This window comes from Vulpes lagopus, chromosome 3 (assembly GCF_018345385.1).
Source record: "Vulpes lagopus strain Blue_001 chromosome 3, ASM1834538v1, whole genome shotgun sequence".
NCBI classification, from domain to species: domain Eukaryota; kingdom Metazoa; phylum Chordata; class Mammalia; order Carnivora; family Canidae; genus Vulpes; species Vulpes lagopus.
In genome coordinates this window covers 15012843-15029328 of record NC_054826.1, presented here as the reverse complement: position 1 = coordinate 15029328, position 16486 = coordinate 15012843, and the positions used below count along the sequence as shown (strand labels likewise).

General features: G+C 45.9%; 1 protein-coding gene across 1 annotated transcript; it reads right to left on the bottom strand.

Annotated features, from left to right (window-relative positions):
• Nucleotides 1-10431: 10431 nt before the first annotated feature.
• Nucleotides 10432-11293, bottom strand: LOC121486959. Its single transcript, XM_041748466.1, has 3 exons — nucleotides 11237-11293; nucleotides 10666-11108; nucleotides 10432-10621 (listed from the first exon to the last, which is right to left on the bottom strand). The coding sequence occupies exons 1-3, from the start codon at nucleotides 11291-11293 to the stop codon at nucleotides 10492-10494; spliced, it is 630 nt and encodes a 209-aa protein (XP_041604400.1). The 3' UTR covers nucleotides 10432-10491.
• Nucleotides 11294-16486: the final 5193 nt, after the last annotated feature.

The following is a 16486-nucleotide window of genomic DNA, read 5'->3' as shown; positions in this document are numbered from 1 at the left end:
CTAGGAGAAATAGGCTAATGGGATTTAGTTGTTCAGATAAATTCGTAGAGCATATTCCTGTGGCTTCCTGAATCCTACAGGAGGTGTATGCCTACCGGCGTACTGTTCCCTCACACCTTCAGGGGTCACTCTAGAGTAAAAGCCAGCAATGGAACTCCGCTGGGTAGCCAGGTCCTGGGCCTCATTTCCTGACTCCTGGTTGCATGGCTCTGAGCGCCTATTAATCAGGAGAAACTGCTCCTCTTTCTTGAAGAGAATTTGGGGATTTAAGATGCATAAGCCATCAGAAGAAGCATGGAGCAGAAAGGGCAAAAACTATGGCCTTTGAGCCTGGATGGTCATTCATTTCTTTCACGAGTTTATAAACATGATGGATTCCTACTGCTTTCCATTTGGAGCCGTGGGCAGGAGCTTCGCACCCCCATTTCCCCCCTTCCATTTTCTGCTCTACCCACAGGAGGTGGGAGGTAAGCCAGCTTACATAAGGCAAGGAGCCCACATTCTTGCCAAGCTCTTTTTTATTTCCTTTCTTGTTAAAATGGTCCAAAGTGAAGATAACGAACACTCAGCTCAAGTAAACTTTTTTCCACACAAGGAACATATTGACAGTCAATCATGTGATTAGAATATAACAGTAAAATGTTGGCAGCTGTTTAAAAATTCTTGCAGTACCAATCCACTCAGGAGGGAGTAATTAAAAAAAAAAAAAAAAGACCCCATCATATCAAGCTTTGGCTATACCATTAATAATGATTATAAAGCGATGTAAAATAACACTTATAAAGAGAAAAACAGTAACAAACTATGCTCTTATTTGTGTTATGAAACTATTTTCTGTATCATTGTAGTTTTTGACTTTCCGCTAATTCCAAGGTAATCTCTAAACTATGGAGGACTTCATTCTTCCACCTTTTAAATCTCACTTAAATCTTACATTTCTTGTAAAGAACAATGGAAGAATAATAGAAAAACATCAAAACATTTGCCATTTTGTCATCAGAATGCCAATGCCAGAGCATCTTCGTCATCATCAGGAGCAAAGGTTGAAGGCTGCTGGGTGCTGCATCGACCGATTGCTCTGAGGTCATTAAAGCTGAAGGCTCATTTCCAACTGAACACAAGCAGTAAAAATGGGTCATAGCTTTGCCCCATTAAAGATGGGCACAGTAGAAGACAATGCCCCAAAAGGATCTCAACAAAAGCAAAAGGCCCACCTAATTTAGTAAGAGTGCAGACAGAAACAAAGCCATCATGATACCAGTCCAGACGCAGGGAACGTCTGCAGAACTGCAAGTGTCGGGCTAGCGTCTGTGATGAAGAGCAGCCACCCAAAGAGCTCTCAAGGTCACCATCACATTAAGAACTGGGTGGGGAGGGTCGTCGCAGACAGCTGCTAGTGCAAACACGAACTTTGAATAAGTCCCAACAACAACAACACGATGCAATGGACTGAGCCTGCACACTCTCTCCACCTGATTTATTTCCAGCAAATTCACTTCTCCTGCTGAAGCTTCCCGTGTCCAGAGAACAATATAACCTCATGGAACCTTTACGAGGATAAAATAAAATATGCTGGTAGCTGCTCAGTTCATGTTGAGTCTTTGCTTGGTGTCTCTTTCCTTTTGACACAGAGCTTTCATTCATTTTGGCACTGAATGCTTGGTGATCACCACCTTGGGCTAATGTTCTCATGTGTACAACTCATCTCCCTAACCAGACTAGAAACTTCTGGTAGGGTGACCTCGTCTTCTCCATCCTCACATGCCTGCCTGACACACTGCACCTCACAGAAAGTGCAAGAATCAACTCTTCATGCTGCTGCTTGGTGTTTCTCGCCTTTTATCTATAGATGCTACAATGTCTCCTGCAGTTTAAGGCAGCAAGTAGCCCACCTGAAATAAATAATGATACAGGATTGTGCGCGCGCGTGTGTGTATTCAGAAACCTGTATATTTAGAAATACATGTAATATATATTCTTGAACGTGGAATATATCATTGGAAACATATATAACATATAAAAACATGTATTTGGAAATGTATTTTGTAAGGGTAGGACGTCAGGTAACAAAGTACCTTGGATTATTTTATTTATTTCTTTATTTACCTATTTATTTATTTTAAGTTTTATTTATTTAAGTGATCTCTACACCCAACAGGGGCTCCAAGTCACAATCTTGAAATCAAGAGTCCCGTCTCTTCGGACTGAGCCAGCCATGCACCCCTGGGATTATTTTAGGAAGTAAGGAAGCCACCCTTGGATGAATTGTGAGAAGACCATATGAGGAATTGAAAGGGCTCCCAGATACCTGTCCTGTCTTCTCCAAGGAGGTGTCCCAATTCTTAGCACCCTCCTTGGGGACCCAGTTCACACCCCTGCTGTGCTCACATGGATCTCCCCCTCCCAGGGCTTGTGCTCACCTGCTTGCCGTCCACCTTCAGTGCGCCCTCCCCACACCCGCAGGCCTCCCTAGCTACTGCTTCCTCATCCTTCGCCAGCCCTTGGCCACGTTCAGGGGCAAGCTGTTGTTTCACAGAAACCCTTATTCTCTCTCCCACAATCACTCCACGTTCTCTAGGATCTTACTGCACAAATTGTTCATTCTCTGCTGGATTTTCCCCCTCTACGTTCTTCTTCTTTCTTCTCCTCAACCCATAAATGTGCTCTTCTTTCCTATTAAAAAAAAAAAATATATATATATATATATATTTCTTTAAAAAAAAATCCTCATCCTCAAAGTGATGTTGCTCTGAAGAAACTGTGGGGTGCTGCTCCAACCTTTTCTCACTCCGTCTTCCTCAGTGCCTCTAAGCTGTTTCCAGGAAACCTGTTCTTTTCAAAGTCCCTAGTAACTAGGGGTGCCTGGGTGGCTCAGGTGGTTAAGCCTATGACTATTGGTTTCAGCTCAGGTCATGATCTCAGGGTCATGAGGGTGAGCCCCCACATGGTCAGCATGGAGCCTGCTTGAGATTTTCTTTCTCCCTCTGCCCACCCCCACTCGCTTGCTCTCTCAGTTTCTCTTAAATAAATAAATAAATAAATAAATAAATAAATAAATGTCACCAGTAACCGCGGTGAGGGAATGTTATTCTTATGTGGCTACTTGACTGGCCGTGAGATTTTCCAGACTCTTGTTAAACTTTATTTCTGGGTATGGCTGTCAGGGTGATTCTGAAAGAGATTAGTGTTTGGACTGGTGGACTGAGGAAAGCAGATGGACCTCCCTAGCCTGGATGGGCATCATGCCATTTGCTAAGGGCCTGAATAGAACCATAAGGTAGAGGAAGACTGGCTGTGCCATCTCTGTCTGTCTGATCATTAGAGCTGAGACATCAATCTCCTCGTGTCCGGCATCCCTGGTTCTCAGGCCTTCAGACCTAGGCAGGAATGTGCACCTTATGCTCCTGTCCTGGGTTCTCAGGCCTTCGAACTACAGCTGGCTTCTCTGGGTCTCCAGCCTGCAGATGACAGACTGGAACTTCCCAACTTCCCTAATCATATGATCCAATGTCTTATAATAAACCTCAATTGATTAGACAGAAAAAGACAGTATGAACAGGGGGAGCAGCAGGCAGAGGAAGAGGGAGAAGCAGACACCCCGCTCAGCTGGGAGCCAGATGCAGGGCTCAATCCCAGGACGCTGGAAAAGTGACCTGAGCCGAAGGCAGACACTTAAACAATTGAGCCACCCTGGTGTCCAAATAGCTTTCTAGATATAGTGATATATCTATCTATGTAGATATATATATACATATAGAAAGTCTAGGGGATCCCTGGGTGGCGCAGCGGTTTGGCGCCTGCCTTTGGCCCAGGGCGCGATCCTGGAGACCCTGGGATCGAATCCCACATCAGGCTCCCGGTGCATGGAGCCTGCTTCTCCCTCTATCTGTGTCTCTGCCTCTCTCTCTCTCTCTCTCTCTCTCTCTCTGTGACTATCATAAATAAATAAAAATTAAAAAAAAATAAAATCATATAGAAAGTCTATTTACATAGATACATATATATATCAGCATATATCAATATATACATACATCTATATAGATAGATGTTTGGCTAAATAGCTAACTAGAGCCTATTGGTTCTTTTTTATTTTTAAGATTTTATTTTTAAGTAATCTCTACACTTAATGTAAGGCTCAAACTCACAACCTCAAGACCAAGAGTTACATGTTGGGAGCCAGGAAGGGACCCCAATCCTACTGGTTCTGTTTCTCTGGAAAACCCTGACTAATACAACCTCTTAACTGCTAAATTCAACAAAATGCCTTTGGTCCTCACCTTTCTTGGCATTTCTGTGGCAGTTAAAGCTGTTGGTCACATTACTTCTTCTAGAATTTGTCTCCCTCTATTTTTTTTTTAATGGCTGTGTGCTCTTCCATCAGCTTACCACCTCTTGAGTCTTTGCATTCTTGTGCATTGGGTTTTGTTTAGTTTGCTCCCAGAGGCTGTTATATCCCAGGGATTTTTACCTTAAACTCTTTTTTCTCCTATCTGTGTTCTTCATCTGAGTGATTTCATCCATGATCCATGATGTCAGGCTCTTTACTATCTAGATGCTGAGGATTCCCAGAGATGCCTCCAGGGCAACCTCGCATGGCTTAGAGACTGGTGCTATCAGCAACCCCTTGAATGTTTCCCCTAGGTCTCTACTGCATTCTCTTCCTCCTCCCTGGAGCACAGGCTCTCCTGGTGTCAGAAGGAACTGCTGGATCCAGTTGCCTGCTTGCTCTACGTTCCTGGTGCCAGAAATTCCCCACTCACCCCAGCCAGACCTAACTCATCTCTCAACTCTGGCTTGCCTCCCTGCCATCCCTTTGTACTGCCCCCTGGCCCCGCTGCTCACAGCCTTCCCACCTCCTCTAATTGCACCCCCCCCCCCCCCCGCTGTCATGGCTGAGTGGGAATGTTTCATCAATGGTCCTTGGTACAAGTTGGGCCTTCTTGGGTTAATTGCCCTGTTCCCTTCTTCATCATGTTGCCCACCCTGATAGTCATCCTCATCCTAATCCGTGCAAGAATTAAACCATTGCTTGTTCTTGTTATCTAACTCTTTCTCTGCTCTAGCTAAAAGCCTCAATTTGCAGGCATCATTGATTGCCACTCGAAGGAAAATTTTAAAAAGCAAAAGGTAGGAGGAGAGAATGAAATTATGCCAGAAATAAAATATTTTTAGGATTTTTTTTTCTTCCTGTGATGGTACCAGGGGTACATCAATATAGTAAGTGAACTTTAGCAGAGGTGTCATCAAAAAACACTCTTCCAGCTAGTTCCATTTGGCCCTGCCACCCACCAGCACCTGGCACAGGGACTTCATCAATGCTCCTCCAGGGGTCCTGAGCCAGTTCCACCAACCTTGGCTAGAGGGCCCTCTTTATCCTTGGTAACATCCCTGGGGTCAACCTAGACCCCTCCAGTAACACCCCCTTCCTTCTTTTTAGCAATATTCCATTCTACCCTCCAACTACCTTTTAGCGGGAGCTTTTTCCTTCACAAGAGCAATGCCTTCCCCTACATGTACACCTCTTTTTGTACACCCAGAATCAACTCCTCCCTTACTTGCCTAACCCATCCAGAAGGATTGTGGGGAGAAGTGGTGGGTTTGAGTACAAGGAAGCAAGATGTGTTTTCACTCAATCCTTTCAGTGCATCAAATAAAGGGCAGAAAATGCTTTAGTTTCTGTATTAAAGTTTTGAAGATTCAGATTTTGCCACTCTTGAAAATGTCTTTTAGAAATGCATGCTGTCGAGATGTACAATTTTAAAAGGACATATTTGAAAAAGAAGAACAAAGCTGAAGGATTCACATTTCCTGTTTTCAAAACTCATTATGAAGCTGCGGTAATCAAAACAGTGTGGTATTGGTGTGAAGAAACATTTTTAGACCAATAGAATAAAATAAAGAGCCCAGAAATAAACTCTCTCATAAATGGTCAATTAATTTTTGACAAGGGTGTCAAGACCATTCAATGGAAAAAGGATACTTTTTCAATAAATGGTGCTGGGAAAACTGGATACCCATATGCAAAAGAATGAAGCTGGGCCCTTTCCTTAAAACATATACAAAAATTAACCTAAAATGGATTGAAGACTTAAATATTGAGCTAAAACTGTAAAAGTCTAGGAGAAAACACAAAAGTCTTTATGACATTAGATTTGGCAATGGTTTCTTGAATAAGGCAACAAGAGAAAAAATAGGTAAATTGGGCTTATTCTGAATGAAAAGCTTTTGTGCAAAAAAAAAAAAAGCTTTTGTGCATTGAGAGCATTATTGAGAGAGTGAAAAGATAGCTCACATGGGGTAATATGTTTGCAAATCATATACCTGATAAGGTATCAAGAATACATAAAGACTAACAACAGCAAAAAAACATCCCAACTCAAAAACGGGCAAAGGAGTTGTCTGGCGATTTCTCCATAGATGATATACAAATGGCCAACAAGCATGTAAAAAAAAATATTCGACATCACCACTCATTAGGGAAATGCAAATCAAAACCACAGTGAGATACCACTTACACCTGTTAGGGTGGCTATTATTCAAAATACACACACATAGAGACAATAACGAGTATTGGGGAGGATAAGTAGAAATTGGAAAACTAGTACATTGCTGGTGGGAATGTTTTCCGTTGTGGAAGCAGTGTGGTAGCTCCCCCAAAAGCAAAACACAATTATCATAGGATCCAGCAATTCTACTTCTGCGTGTATCTCCAAAAGAATTGAAAGTAAGGATTCAAACAGATATTTGTATAATTGTGTTTATAGCAGCATAACTCAGAATAGCCAAAAGGTGGAAACAACTCAAGTGTTTTATGGATGAATGGATAAGCAAAATGTGGCCTATGCATACAATGGAATAGTATTCAGTCTTAGAAAGGAAGGAAATCCCGTCACATGCTACCACCCAGATGAACCCGGAAAACATTCTGCTAAGTGAAATAAACCAACCCCAAAAGGACAAATATTGTACGGTTCTGCTTGTATGAGGAACCCAGACCAGGCACATTCATAGAGAGAGAAAGTAGAATAGAGGTTACCATGGGCTGGGGGAGGAGGGAATGGGAAATTACTGGTTAGCAGGTCCAGAGTTTCGGGGGGCAGGGGTGAAAAATGGATAAATGGTGATGGTCGTTCAACATTGTGAATGTGCTTAATACTACTGACTTGTACACTTGGAAATAATTAAAATGGTTAATTTAATGAGTTTAAACATTTTTGCAAAGAAGATACTCATGTATAGGGAACATTTTCTCCAGCAAGCAGAGAGCGCAGGATTAATATAGAGACTTGGATTACATAAAGGAGTGCAGTGACACAGGGATTCAGTTGCTTTAAAGCAAACAGGCTTGACTTCTCTGTATCTGGATGAGAAAAAAATCTTCACTGCAGCACAGAGAACTCATGTCTTCTCTTTGTGTGTGGGCTCCTCAGTACCACACCTTTGGTCTGCAGTGCCTCTTGGAACAAGGAAAGGCGCCAATATGTATATAAGTAGATGTAAATACCAGCACTGGTCACTGTCCACTGAGCACTGTTACCAAAGTAGGGGACGGTCTTTTCCCCAAACCAAGTGCTCTCATCTGTAAAATGAGGAGGTTGAGCTAGATAGATAAACTCAAAGATCCATATCTGCTCTAGCATTTCACTGCTGCCTGGAATTTTAAAGAAGCAGCAGGTACATCAAGAGGGCTGCGATATTGTTTTTCCTGGAAACAGAGCTGAAGTGAATTTTTGAAGGGTCTGGGCTTTGCGATTATGGGGCGTTGTTGTTGCAGACTTGCCCAGTCTAAGGTCTCCTAGAGAACAGGCAGGTTTCTAAGTGGCTGTCAGGATGCCAGAGTGGTGCTAACGATGTGGGAAATTGGAAAGACCTGGGAATATGGACTATGGAAGACTTTCTTCCCTTGCAAGGGGTCAGTAAAGGCCTTAGGCATCTCTTGATCGCTTGCAAGCTTGCAAGCTCCTTGCCTCGGAGCAAGCCTCAATAAATCCATACTGATTATGGCTTCTCACATTCTAACCAGCCAATCTGCTCTTAGATCACATTGTTTTTCCATCCTGGAATGACGCTGATGGCATGTGAGGAAAGTGTCAGGCACAAGTGAGTGATAAATGATTAAGAGATGGGGAGACTTTGCTAAGCAAGTTTACCATGCATTTAAAAAAACAACAATGAAAAAAAATAAAAAAGAACAACAATGAAGCTTTCGATGTTAAGGCTTCCACAGGAGTAACAAATCAACCCTTAAAATTCCAAAATAGATTTAAAAATATACAAAAACAAACAAAAAAGAATCTGTAGCCAAAACAAACAAACAAACAAAATAAAGGACCTAAAATGATGAAAAAAAAAATCCAAAATAGGCTATTTTAAAATGTCCAATGCTATTATCAGCCCCCATCCCCAGCAAAGGGTGATAACAGGGAGAGGGCATTACTTCATCCTCTCAGGGGGTGAGGCTGTGCTAATACTGACAATGACAACAAATTAAACTTAATTTGTTGTCATTGTAAAATTAAACTTAATATTAATTAGGGAATAGAAGGGAAAGGAGAAGAAATGGGTAGGAAATATCAGAAAGGGAGACAGAACATGAAAACTAACTCTGGGAAACGAACTAGAGGTGGTGGAAGGGGAGGAGGGGGGGTGGGGGTGACTGGGTGGCGGGCACTGAAGGGGGCACTTGACAGGATGAGCACTGGGTGTTATTCTGTATGTTGGCAAACTGAACACCAATAAAAAATAAATTTATTATTAAAAAATAAAATAAACTTAATATTAATTAAATTTTAAGGAAAATAAGAGCTGGGTCTAACAGGCTGAAGTTTCCATTTGGAAATGAGCTAGGGGATCGGAATCGACAGCAGCCCTCGCTGAGCGTTTCTGCTTGCCCTGGACTTGCAGCGCAGAGTGACTTCAGGAGCAGACTCCTCTGCAGTGGTGAAAGGAGGGAACCCTTCCTGAAGTTCCATTGTTTTGCCCTGGAGGAAGACTCTATGGCAGATGTGTCAAATGGCAGATGAGTTCAGAGGAAGAAAAACTCACTCAGGTTGAGGAGATACTGGGGAAACTTCGTGGAGAAGGAGTCACTGAAACAACACTGCTCCAGAGTATTGTTAGGGGCAGGGGGGCTCCTGCTCTGGGCTCTCAGCTTTAGAGGTGTCCCATTCTACCTTGTAGTCCAAGGTATCCACAAGGCTCTGAAGTCTAGGCCATAATCTAGTTCCCCAGAACTTCAAAATCCCTTGCCCAGATAGCTCCAAATAGCCCACGTGCAGGGACTACTTGGGTCTTCCCTCCCAGTCCCCCAAAGCCCTGCCCCACAACCCACCAGGGGAGCTGGTTGCAGGAGTTTAGGTGGAACTTGGAAATGAGTGCTGGGCTATCTACACAAAGCAGGATGGAGCTGAGGGTGGGAAGACCGGGATGAGCAGCTGGGGAGTCAGGTCTCCCCGCGGCCCCTGCTCTCTGGTAGGGAATGCAAGGAATCAGAACTCAAAATTTGAACCTGACCTTTTGGGCCATTATAAAGTTATAATTACCAGGGTAGGAGGATAAAGCATATTTAACTTAATAGTGTGTTAGCTTGATTTATAACTTTGAAACATTTTGACATATGGTGTGTGGGTCCCCGTTTGCTCTCCTACCCCAGGTCCCCAAAATTCTAGGGTGTGTTGAATTTAAGTGCAAAAGGCACCCTTGGACTTCTGAGCCTCAGAAGGAACCCACCATGTAGTATTCTTTTTTTTTTTCCAACTGAGAGGAAATGGACCAAAGCAAATGAGCATCAAAACACCAGCTTTATTATCCATCATTCGAAGGGTTGTGGCAACATTGGCTTCCTACCACTAAACCCCAGAGTGAGCCAGAGACCACCCAATCACAGCAGCACTGCCGCCACGGGGCTCAGCACCACCCCACCCACCCTCCCTGCTGGACACCCCGGGGAGCAGAGCCTTTGCCGCTTTGCTTCCTTGCCCCCCTCACTGTGGGCCTGGATCAGACCAGAACACTCCACTCCACAGCCACACCGGCCCAGCCCAGAGAAGAGCAAGGGGCCAAGCCGCCCACGCCCAGTTCCTCTGCCAAACCCGCCCATCAAATAACCATCCATTCTCCTTCTCCGGTAAGGATGGGGCAGAGAGAGGCCGGGCAGCTCTGCTCAGCAGGACTGAGGGATTAGCGCATCACCCCAATGGCCCTGCTATCATGCTGCTTCCAGCCTGTCTCCTACAAAGAATAGGAGGGTCTGAGAAAAATATTAAGAAGCACGTAAATTTCAGATTACTGAAAAAAAAAAGGAAAGGGGAAAGGAAAGGAAAGAGAGGAGAGGAGAGAGGAGGAGAGAAGAGGAGAGGAGAGGAGAGGAGAGAGAGGAGAGGAGAGGAGAGGAGAGGAGAGGAGAGGAGAGGAGAGGAGAGGAGAGAGGAGAGAGAGGAGAGAGGAGAGAGGAGAGGAAAGGAGACACCAAGAAACCCGCTGGATGCTCCCCTAACCCCGAAGCTGCGCATGGTGCCACCGGAGAGCTAGGGCTGGAGGAAGTGCACTCAGTCCGGAGCCAGCCGGGGACTCCAGGCCTCCTCCTGGCCGGACACTCAGGTTTCGGGCTGCGCTGCTCATCACGTTGCACAAAGTGGGGGCGGGGGGGGGGGTCCGCTGCTCATCCCGTTGCTGGAGAGCAGGGCGGCCTCCTTGGGCGGTGCTGCGTTGCGGGTCCCGCCGGGCTGGGCTCTGCCGCCCCGGGGCGCCTGCAGGGCTGGGGATCGCCCCTCCGCGGGGCCGCAGGCCAGGCCTCGGCCGCGGAAAGCGGGTCGCGGGTGCGCACTTCTCGCCCCGGCAGGTGCCCCCGCGAGGGCCAGTCCGTGCGCCCTGCGGTCGCGTGCCAGTCGGCTGGGAACTATTTCCCAAACGGGTCCTGTGGCTCCCGCGCTCGGCCAGGCGGGAGGACAGAAGAGGAAAAGGAGGACGGAGCCCCTGCCTGCCCTCGAGGGGCCTAGAGTCCAGGTGCAGCCCAGGACTGGTCCTCGCAGGGCGCCTGGTGCTCCCTGCTTCGGGGCCCTTACCCCCTGGGGCTCTGCAGCCCGGCCCTGGGGCGGCCCCACAGACACCTACCTCCTCATCCCCGAACCGGAACCGTGAATACGGCTCCTTATTTGGGAAAAGGGACTTTGCAGGAGTGATGGAGGATCCAGAGAGGGGAAATTCTGCTGGGTGATCCAGCTGGGCCTGTAATTACAAGGGTCTTTGTAAGTGGAAGCAGGTGAGAGTCAGAGGAGGAGCGACCACTAGCCATTGTCGCTCGGCAGTGGTGGGGCCACACCTGCCGAGGGCCAGAGCCAGAGCTCTGGGGGCCAGAGCGCAGGAGGCCTCTAGAAGATGGAAAAGGCCAGCAGACAGACACATCCCTCCAGCCTCCAGAAGGAGCCAGCCTTGCTGACACCGTGGCTCCAACCCAGTGAGACCCACTGCAGGCTTCTGGCTTCGAGAACCGTGAGATAATAACTGTGTATTATTTGAAGTCATCAAGTTTGTGGTCATTTATGACAGCGGAAGAGGAAACTAATACCATAGCATTACCCTCATTTTACAGATGGGGAAGCTAGAGCGCAGTGAGGTTAAGGAGTACGCCCAGGGTCACACAGCTGACGGAACGCAGTGCTGGGATTCGAACCCAGGTTCCTTTATTTGCAAAGCCCAGGCTCTCTGAAGCACATGGACCTCCACCCAATATAGACCGGTTCACGGAGTTACAGGACAACACAAGGCAGCCTAGCAACACGTGTTCAAGTAAAATAGACATTTCTTGGCTTTTACGTATGTCTAGTCTCAACTGAGGGTCCCAGGGAGTTGGTGACATTTCCAAAGTAAGAGCTTCCAGTAGGAGGAGAGGGCCCCAGTTTTCTGTTTCTGTCACGCTCAGCCCCTTCGGGGGTGCACTGAGTAGGTGGACGTGGGGTCCTGGGACTGGGCGTGGTGGCAACTGCCTCTTGCAGCGGCCCCAGGACCAGAGAATTCGTGAATCAAGGTCATGGTTCTGACTCCTCATAAAATAGCAATGAAATCAAGATCCAGAGAGGAAAACACCCTGGTCTGGGTGAAGATCGACTGGAATCCAATCCATGCTCTTTGCACTGCAGAGGGAAGGGGACGGGAAGGCGAAGCGGGGTTCAGCAGGCACCTGTGTGCCACGCACGTGGGGTTTGTAGACGAGAGCTCATGATTGCAACCACTAGACTAAGACATAGCAGTTATCAGGTCTGTTTTACTCCGAAGTTAACAGGCTCAAAGCCTTGACATAATGGGCCACGGTTAACAAACCTTGTAAACTCTGGAGCCGAGATTTGAACCCAGGTGGCTCTAACTTGAATACCTATGCTCTCCGCTCGACCTGCAGTGGAGGAAATAGCTATCCCTACCTTTTGGTTTTGAGGTGCCTCGGAAGGCTCCTTGCACACCTGCCTTGATTCTCAACCCGTCACCGTCTCTGAGGATCTACTCACTGTTCTGAGAGGAGAGAGAGAGAGAGAGAGAGAGAGAGAGAGCAAGCAGGTGGAGTGGCAGAGGGAAAGGGAGAGGCAGAAGCAGGCTCCCCGCTGAGCAGAGACACCCCCCCACCAGTCACCCCCCACCCGCTCCGAAGTAGGGCTCAATCCCAAGACCCCAGGATCATAATCTGAGCCGAAGGCAGACACTTAACCGACAGAACCACCCAGGTGCCCCCCATGCTACCTTTTCAAAACATGATTCATGTTTGGGGATAACACAGATGAATGTAGCACTTTTTTTTTTTTTTTTAACTGTGATCGGGGGCGCCTGGGTGGCTCAGTAGTTGAGTGTCTGTCTTTGGCTCAGGGTGTCACAGAGTCGAGTCCCACAATGGGCTCCCTGCATGGAGCCTGCTTCTCCATCTGCCTGTGTCTCTGCCTCTCTCTGTGTCTCTCATGAATAAATAAAAACTTTAAATAAATAAATAATATGTAGTAGTTGACATAGAGCACATGCATAAGTGGAAATGAAGTCATAAAACAGTATCTGGAGGACAAATTCAGTTTTTAAGTATCTTTATCTGCCTAGAAGTGGTCGTGGGAGTCTATGTCAAAATGTTGGTATGTGTGGGATTCCAGGTGATGCTTGTCTTCCTTTCAGGGTCCTAGGGGATCTTTTACAAACAGCATTTCATAGTTCATTAAAACATACAAGTTTGAAACAAACACAAAATCACTTTTTGAAAAACTGTTGCTCCTTTCCGAGAGAAGATTAAACTCCAGAACAGAAATACGACAAATTGTCCCTGGTGGTCTCGCCAGCAACACAAGAGCGTGGCTTCCAAGGCATTCAGAAAGTATCTCCCAACTGGTCAGCTGGCAGACTAGAACAAAAGTATCCTTTCGGGAAGCAAGAACAATAAAATTCGTGCCAACAGAGGTGTCCTGAGAACAAGGTTGCTTCGGAGTGAGCCGGGCGGCTGGGACAGGTGGCCGAGGGACCACCAGCATATACCAGTCACCTCCTTCATCTGACCACTTCGGGAGCTAGTGAGTGCCTTTCACAAATGAGGCAACTGGCAGACAAAATGTTTGCATGAACAAAATGAGCTTGCTGGCCAGGCCTCCTCCTGCTGGCAGGCTTCTCTGAAGGCAGGTAGAGAATCCGAGCCCAGGCCCCCGCTGTCACTCAGGGCACCTCCCCGCACATCATCCTCCGGCACTTCTGACAGCTAATTCTGTTGGAAGTTCTGCCTCATAGCATGCTGAGACTACTGTTCCCCTTTGGACTCACGAAGGGAGGAGTTCTTACTAAATTTGAATAGAAGTACCTGAAGAGATTATATAATCTATATACCACACTATCCATATGCTAAGAGATAGCATGATCTTTTCCTTTTTTGAAGCTTCCCCTAGGTAACATCCAAATGATCTGTAGTGAAGAGGAGAATTCGAGTCTTCCCCAGTTTCAGAAGGCACTTTGTATCTGAAAGGGCATTAATGAGGTTGGGGCTGAGCGGCTTTCATGGCAAAGTAATTATGTGTACAAATGCTCAGAGACTTCTAACATGATTAAAATCGCATCATCAAAAGTTTCCATTGGTGTCATACCACCACACTGAAATAGTGTATTTTCAGCTTCAGCCTGTAAAAATGTCGTTCCAGTTAGGCCGAAAGAATTTTAACATATACGGTAGTATTTTCCTTTTTAATACACTGTAGGATCAATATAATCATGGATTTCTCTCCATGTTATCACTTCACTGTTTGGATTATTTCAGAAATCAACGTGAACAGTTGAAGCAAAAAAAATTTCTAGCCGAAGAGACTACTGAAAGTAAGTGAAGGCTGAGTTACTGGATGCCTACTACATGCAAGCACGGTACCCACCCCTAAAAGCTTTAACCTTTATGGTTCTCCAATGTTGGTCTATTTTACAGATTTTTTTTTTTTTTTTTGGTAAAGATTTTATTTACTTTAGAAAGAGAGAGCTCTGTGGGAAGAGAAGGAGAAGCAGGCTCCCTGCTGAGCAGACAGCCTGACATGGGGCTCGATCCCAGGACCCCAGGATCATTACCTGAGCCGAAGGCAGGTGCTTAACCGACCGACTGAGCCACACTGGCACCCCCATTTTACAGATTAAAATAGAGTTTGGATGACTTGCCCAAGATCATCTAGCTAATGCTGGTGCTGGAATTTGATCTAAGACCTCGCAGAGTTCAGAGCCCACGTTCTTGCCACTGTTGAGGTCATGCCTCTCATTCAGGTAACTGCACTTGCTCAGTCAGTCAGGGCTTGAGTCACACGTGACCTAAAGCACAAAACAACAGAGGCTTCAGTAACGTGGGAATTTTATTTCTCCAGGGTGCGGAGGGAGGTGGTTTACGGCTCGCAGGGCCCCTCTGAGGTGCCCAGAACAGAAGCGCCCATGCTCTTGCTGCTCGGCTCTGGGAGGACTCATGGTCCCCGACTGGGGCTAGAGCTCCAGCCACTACCTCTTCGTTAAGCTGGCAAGAAGAAGGAATAAGGACATCCTACATCTTGAAGGTCCCAAAAGTTGCTCAAGTCACTGAAGGGAGTGGGAAGGAAGGCTGGGAAGTAATCGGATTCTAAGTCGCTTTATGCCCAACTAGAGATTAGAGTTGAGGGAAGAAGGGTACTGAGAGACAAGTAACAGCCTCTGCCACCATGTGCTTACAGATCATGCCAGAAATCAAAGGTCACACACATCACAGCTTAACCTCTAGATCTCCCCTCTCTGTGAGGGTTTATTTTGCTGGCAGGAAGGGAAACATTAACTCGTATTTCTCTGGATGTTTGAGTATTCCATGAAAACCAGTAACAAACCCTCACTACCCACCATCCAGAATGAACAAACAAGTGCTAACATTTTTCCTTCAGATCTTAAAAACAGGTGGATGTGGATGAGGCCCCTCCTGCTGCCATGCCGCGCTTCTGTTCCTCTCCCTCCCTTTCTGGAGGCAAGTACTTTTCCAAGCGATGTTTCCCAGTGAGGTTGCTGTGCTTCCTCTTCATAAATAACACTGTTTTTTAAAACGACAGCTTATTTTCACTCATTATTTTCTTCCCCAGTGGCTATCCACTGATATTATAGATCAAGCTCACCCATTTTAACTATTCAATTGTCATCTTAAAATTGGCCATAATTGATCTGTTTTCTTGTTCATGGACATTTAGGCTATCTCCCACTTTTCCTAGATACAAACAATTCAGCTGTGAGCATCCACGTAATAATAATAAGCCTTGTACTTATTACTGTACAAGTGCATGGGTTCTGGAGAGTACTGCTTTTCAAGCCTTAAAGAACATATGAATCACCTAAGAAATCAACCACAGACTCATGGGGCAAGTCCGGGGTGGGACCTGAGCTCTGCCTTCGGAAGAGAGTTGCCAGGTGAAGCCCATGCTGCTGCTCCGTGGGCACCAGGAAAAGAGACTAGTTATATACCTAAGGCCACAGAGCCTCTGGTCATGGGCTAAACCTATCTTCAACTTTCACACATCATCAAATTGAATCAATTTTACTCCAAAAGAAATGAATTTGTTCTCATTTGTTGTTCATCCTCATCAACATTCAATCTTGATCTTGTGAGACTTTTTCCCTTCTGCCAATCTGAAAGCATAGAACAATTATGAAGTTGTTTTTCCTTGGTTCTCGGTAACAATGATCAATGTTAACTATTGTTTAACTATTCACATTGTTTAACTATTCCAGCTTTTTCTAGTCATATATTTACCCATTTTTCTAATGCAGCCATTCTAAGTGTGGTCTGGGAGAGCCAGAGGGGCCCACAAGGCTCCATTTTCCTCATATACTTTAACCAAACACAGAGGAACAGACTACAGAAACCAATAGAAGAATCCTCAATTTCATTAAGCTAGACAAAGAAAGTTTCAAAAATGTCAAACAATGGGGGTGCCTGCGTGGCTCAGCTGGTTAAGTGTCTGCCTTTGGCTCAGGTCATGATCCCAGGGTGCTG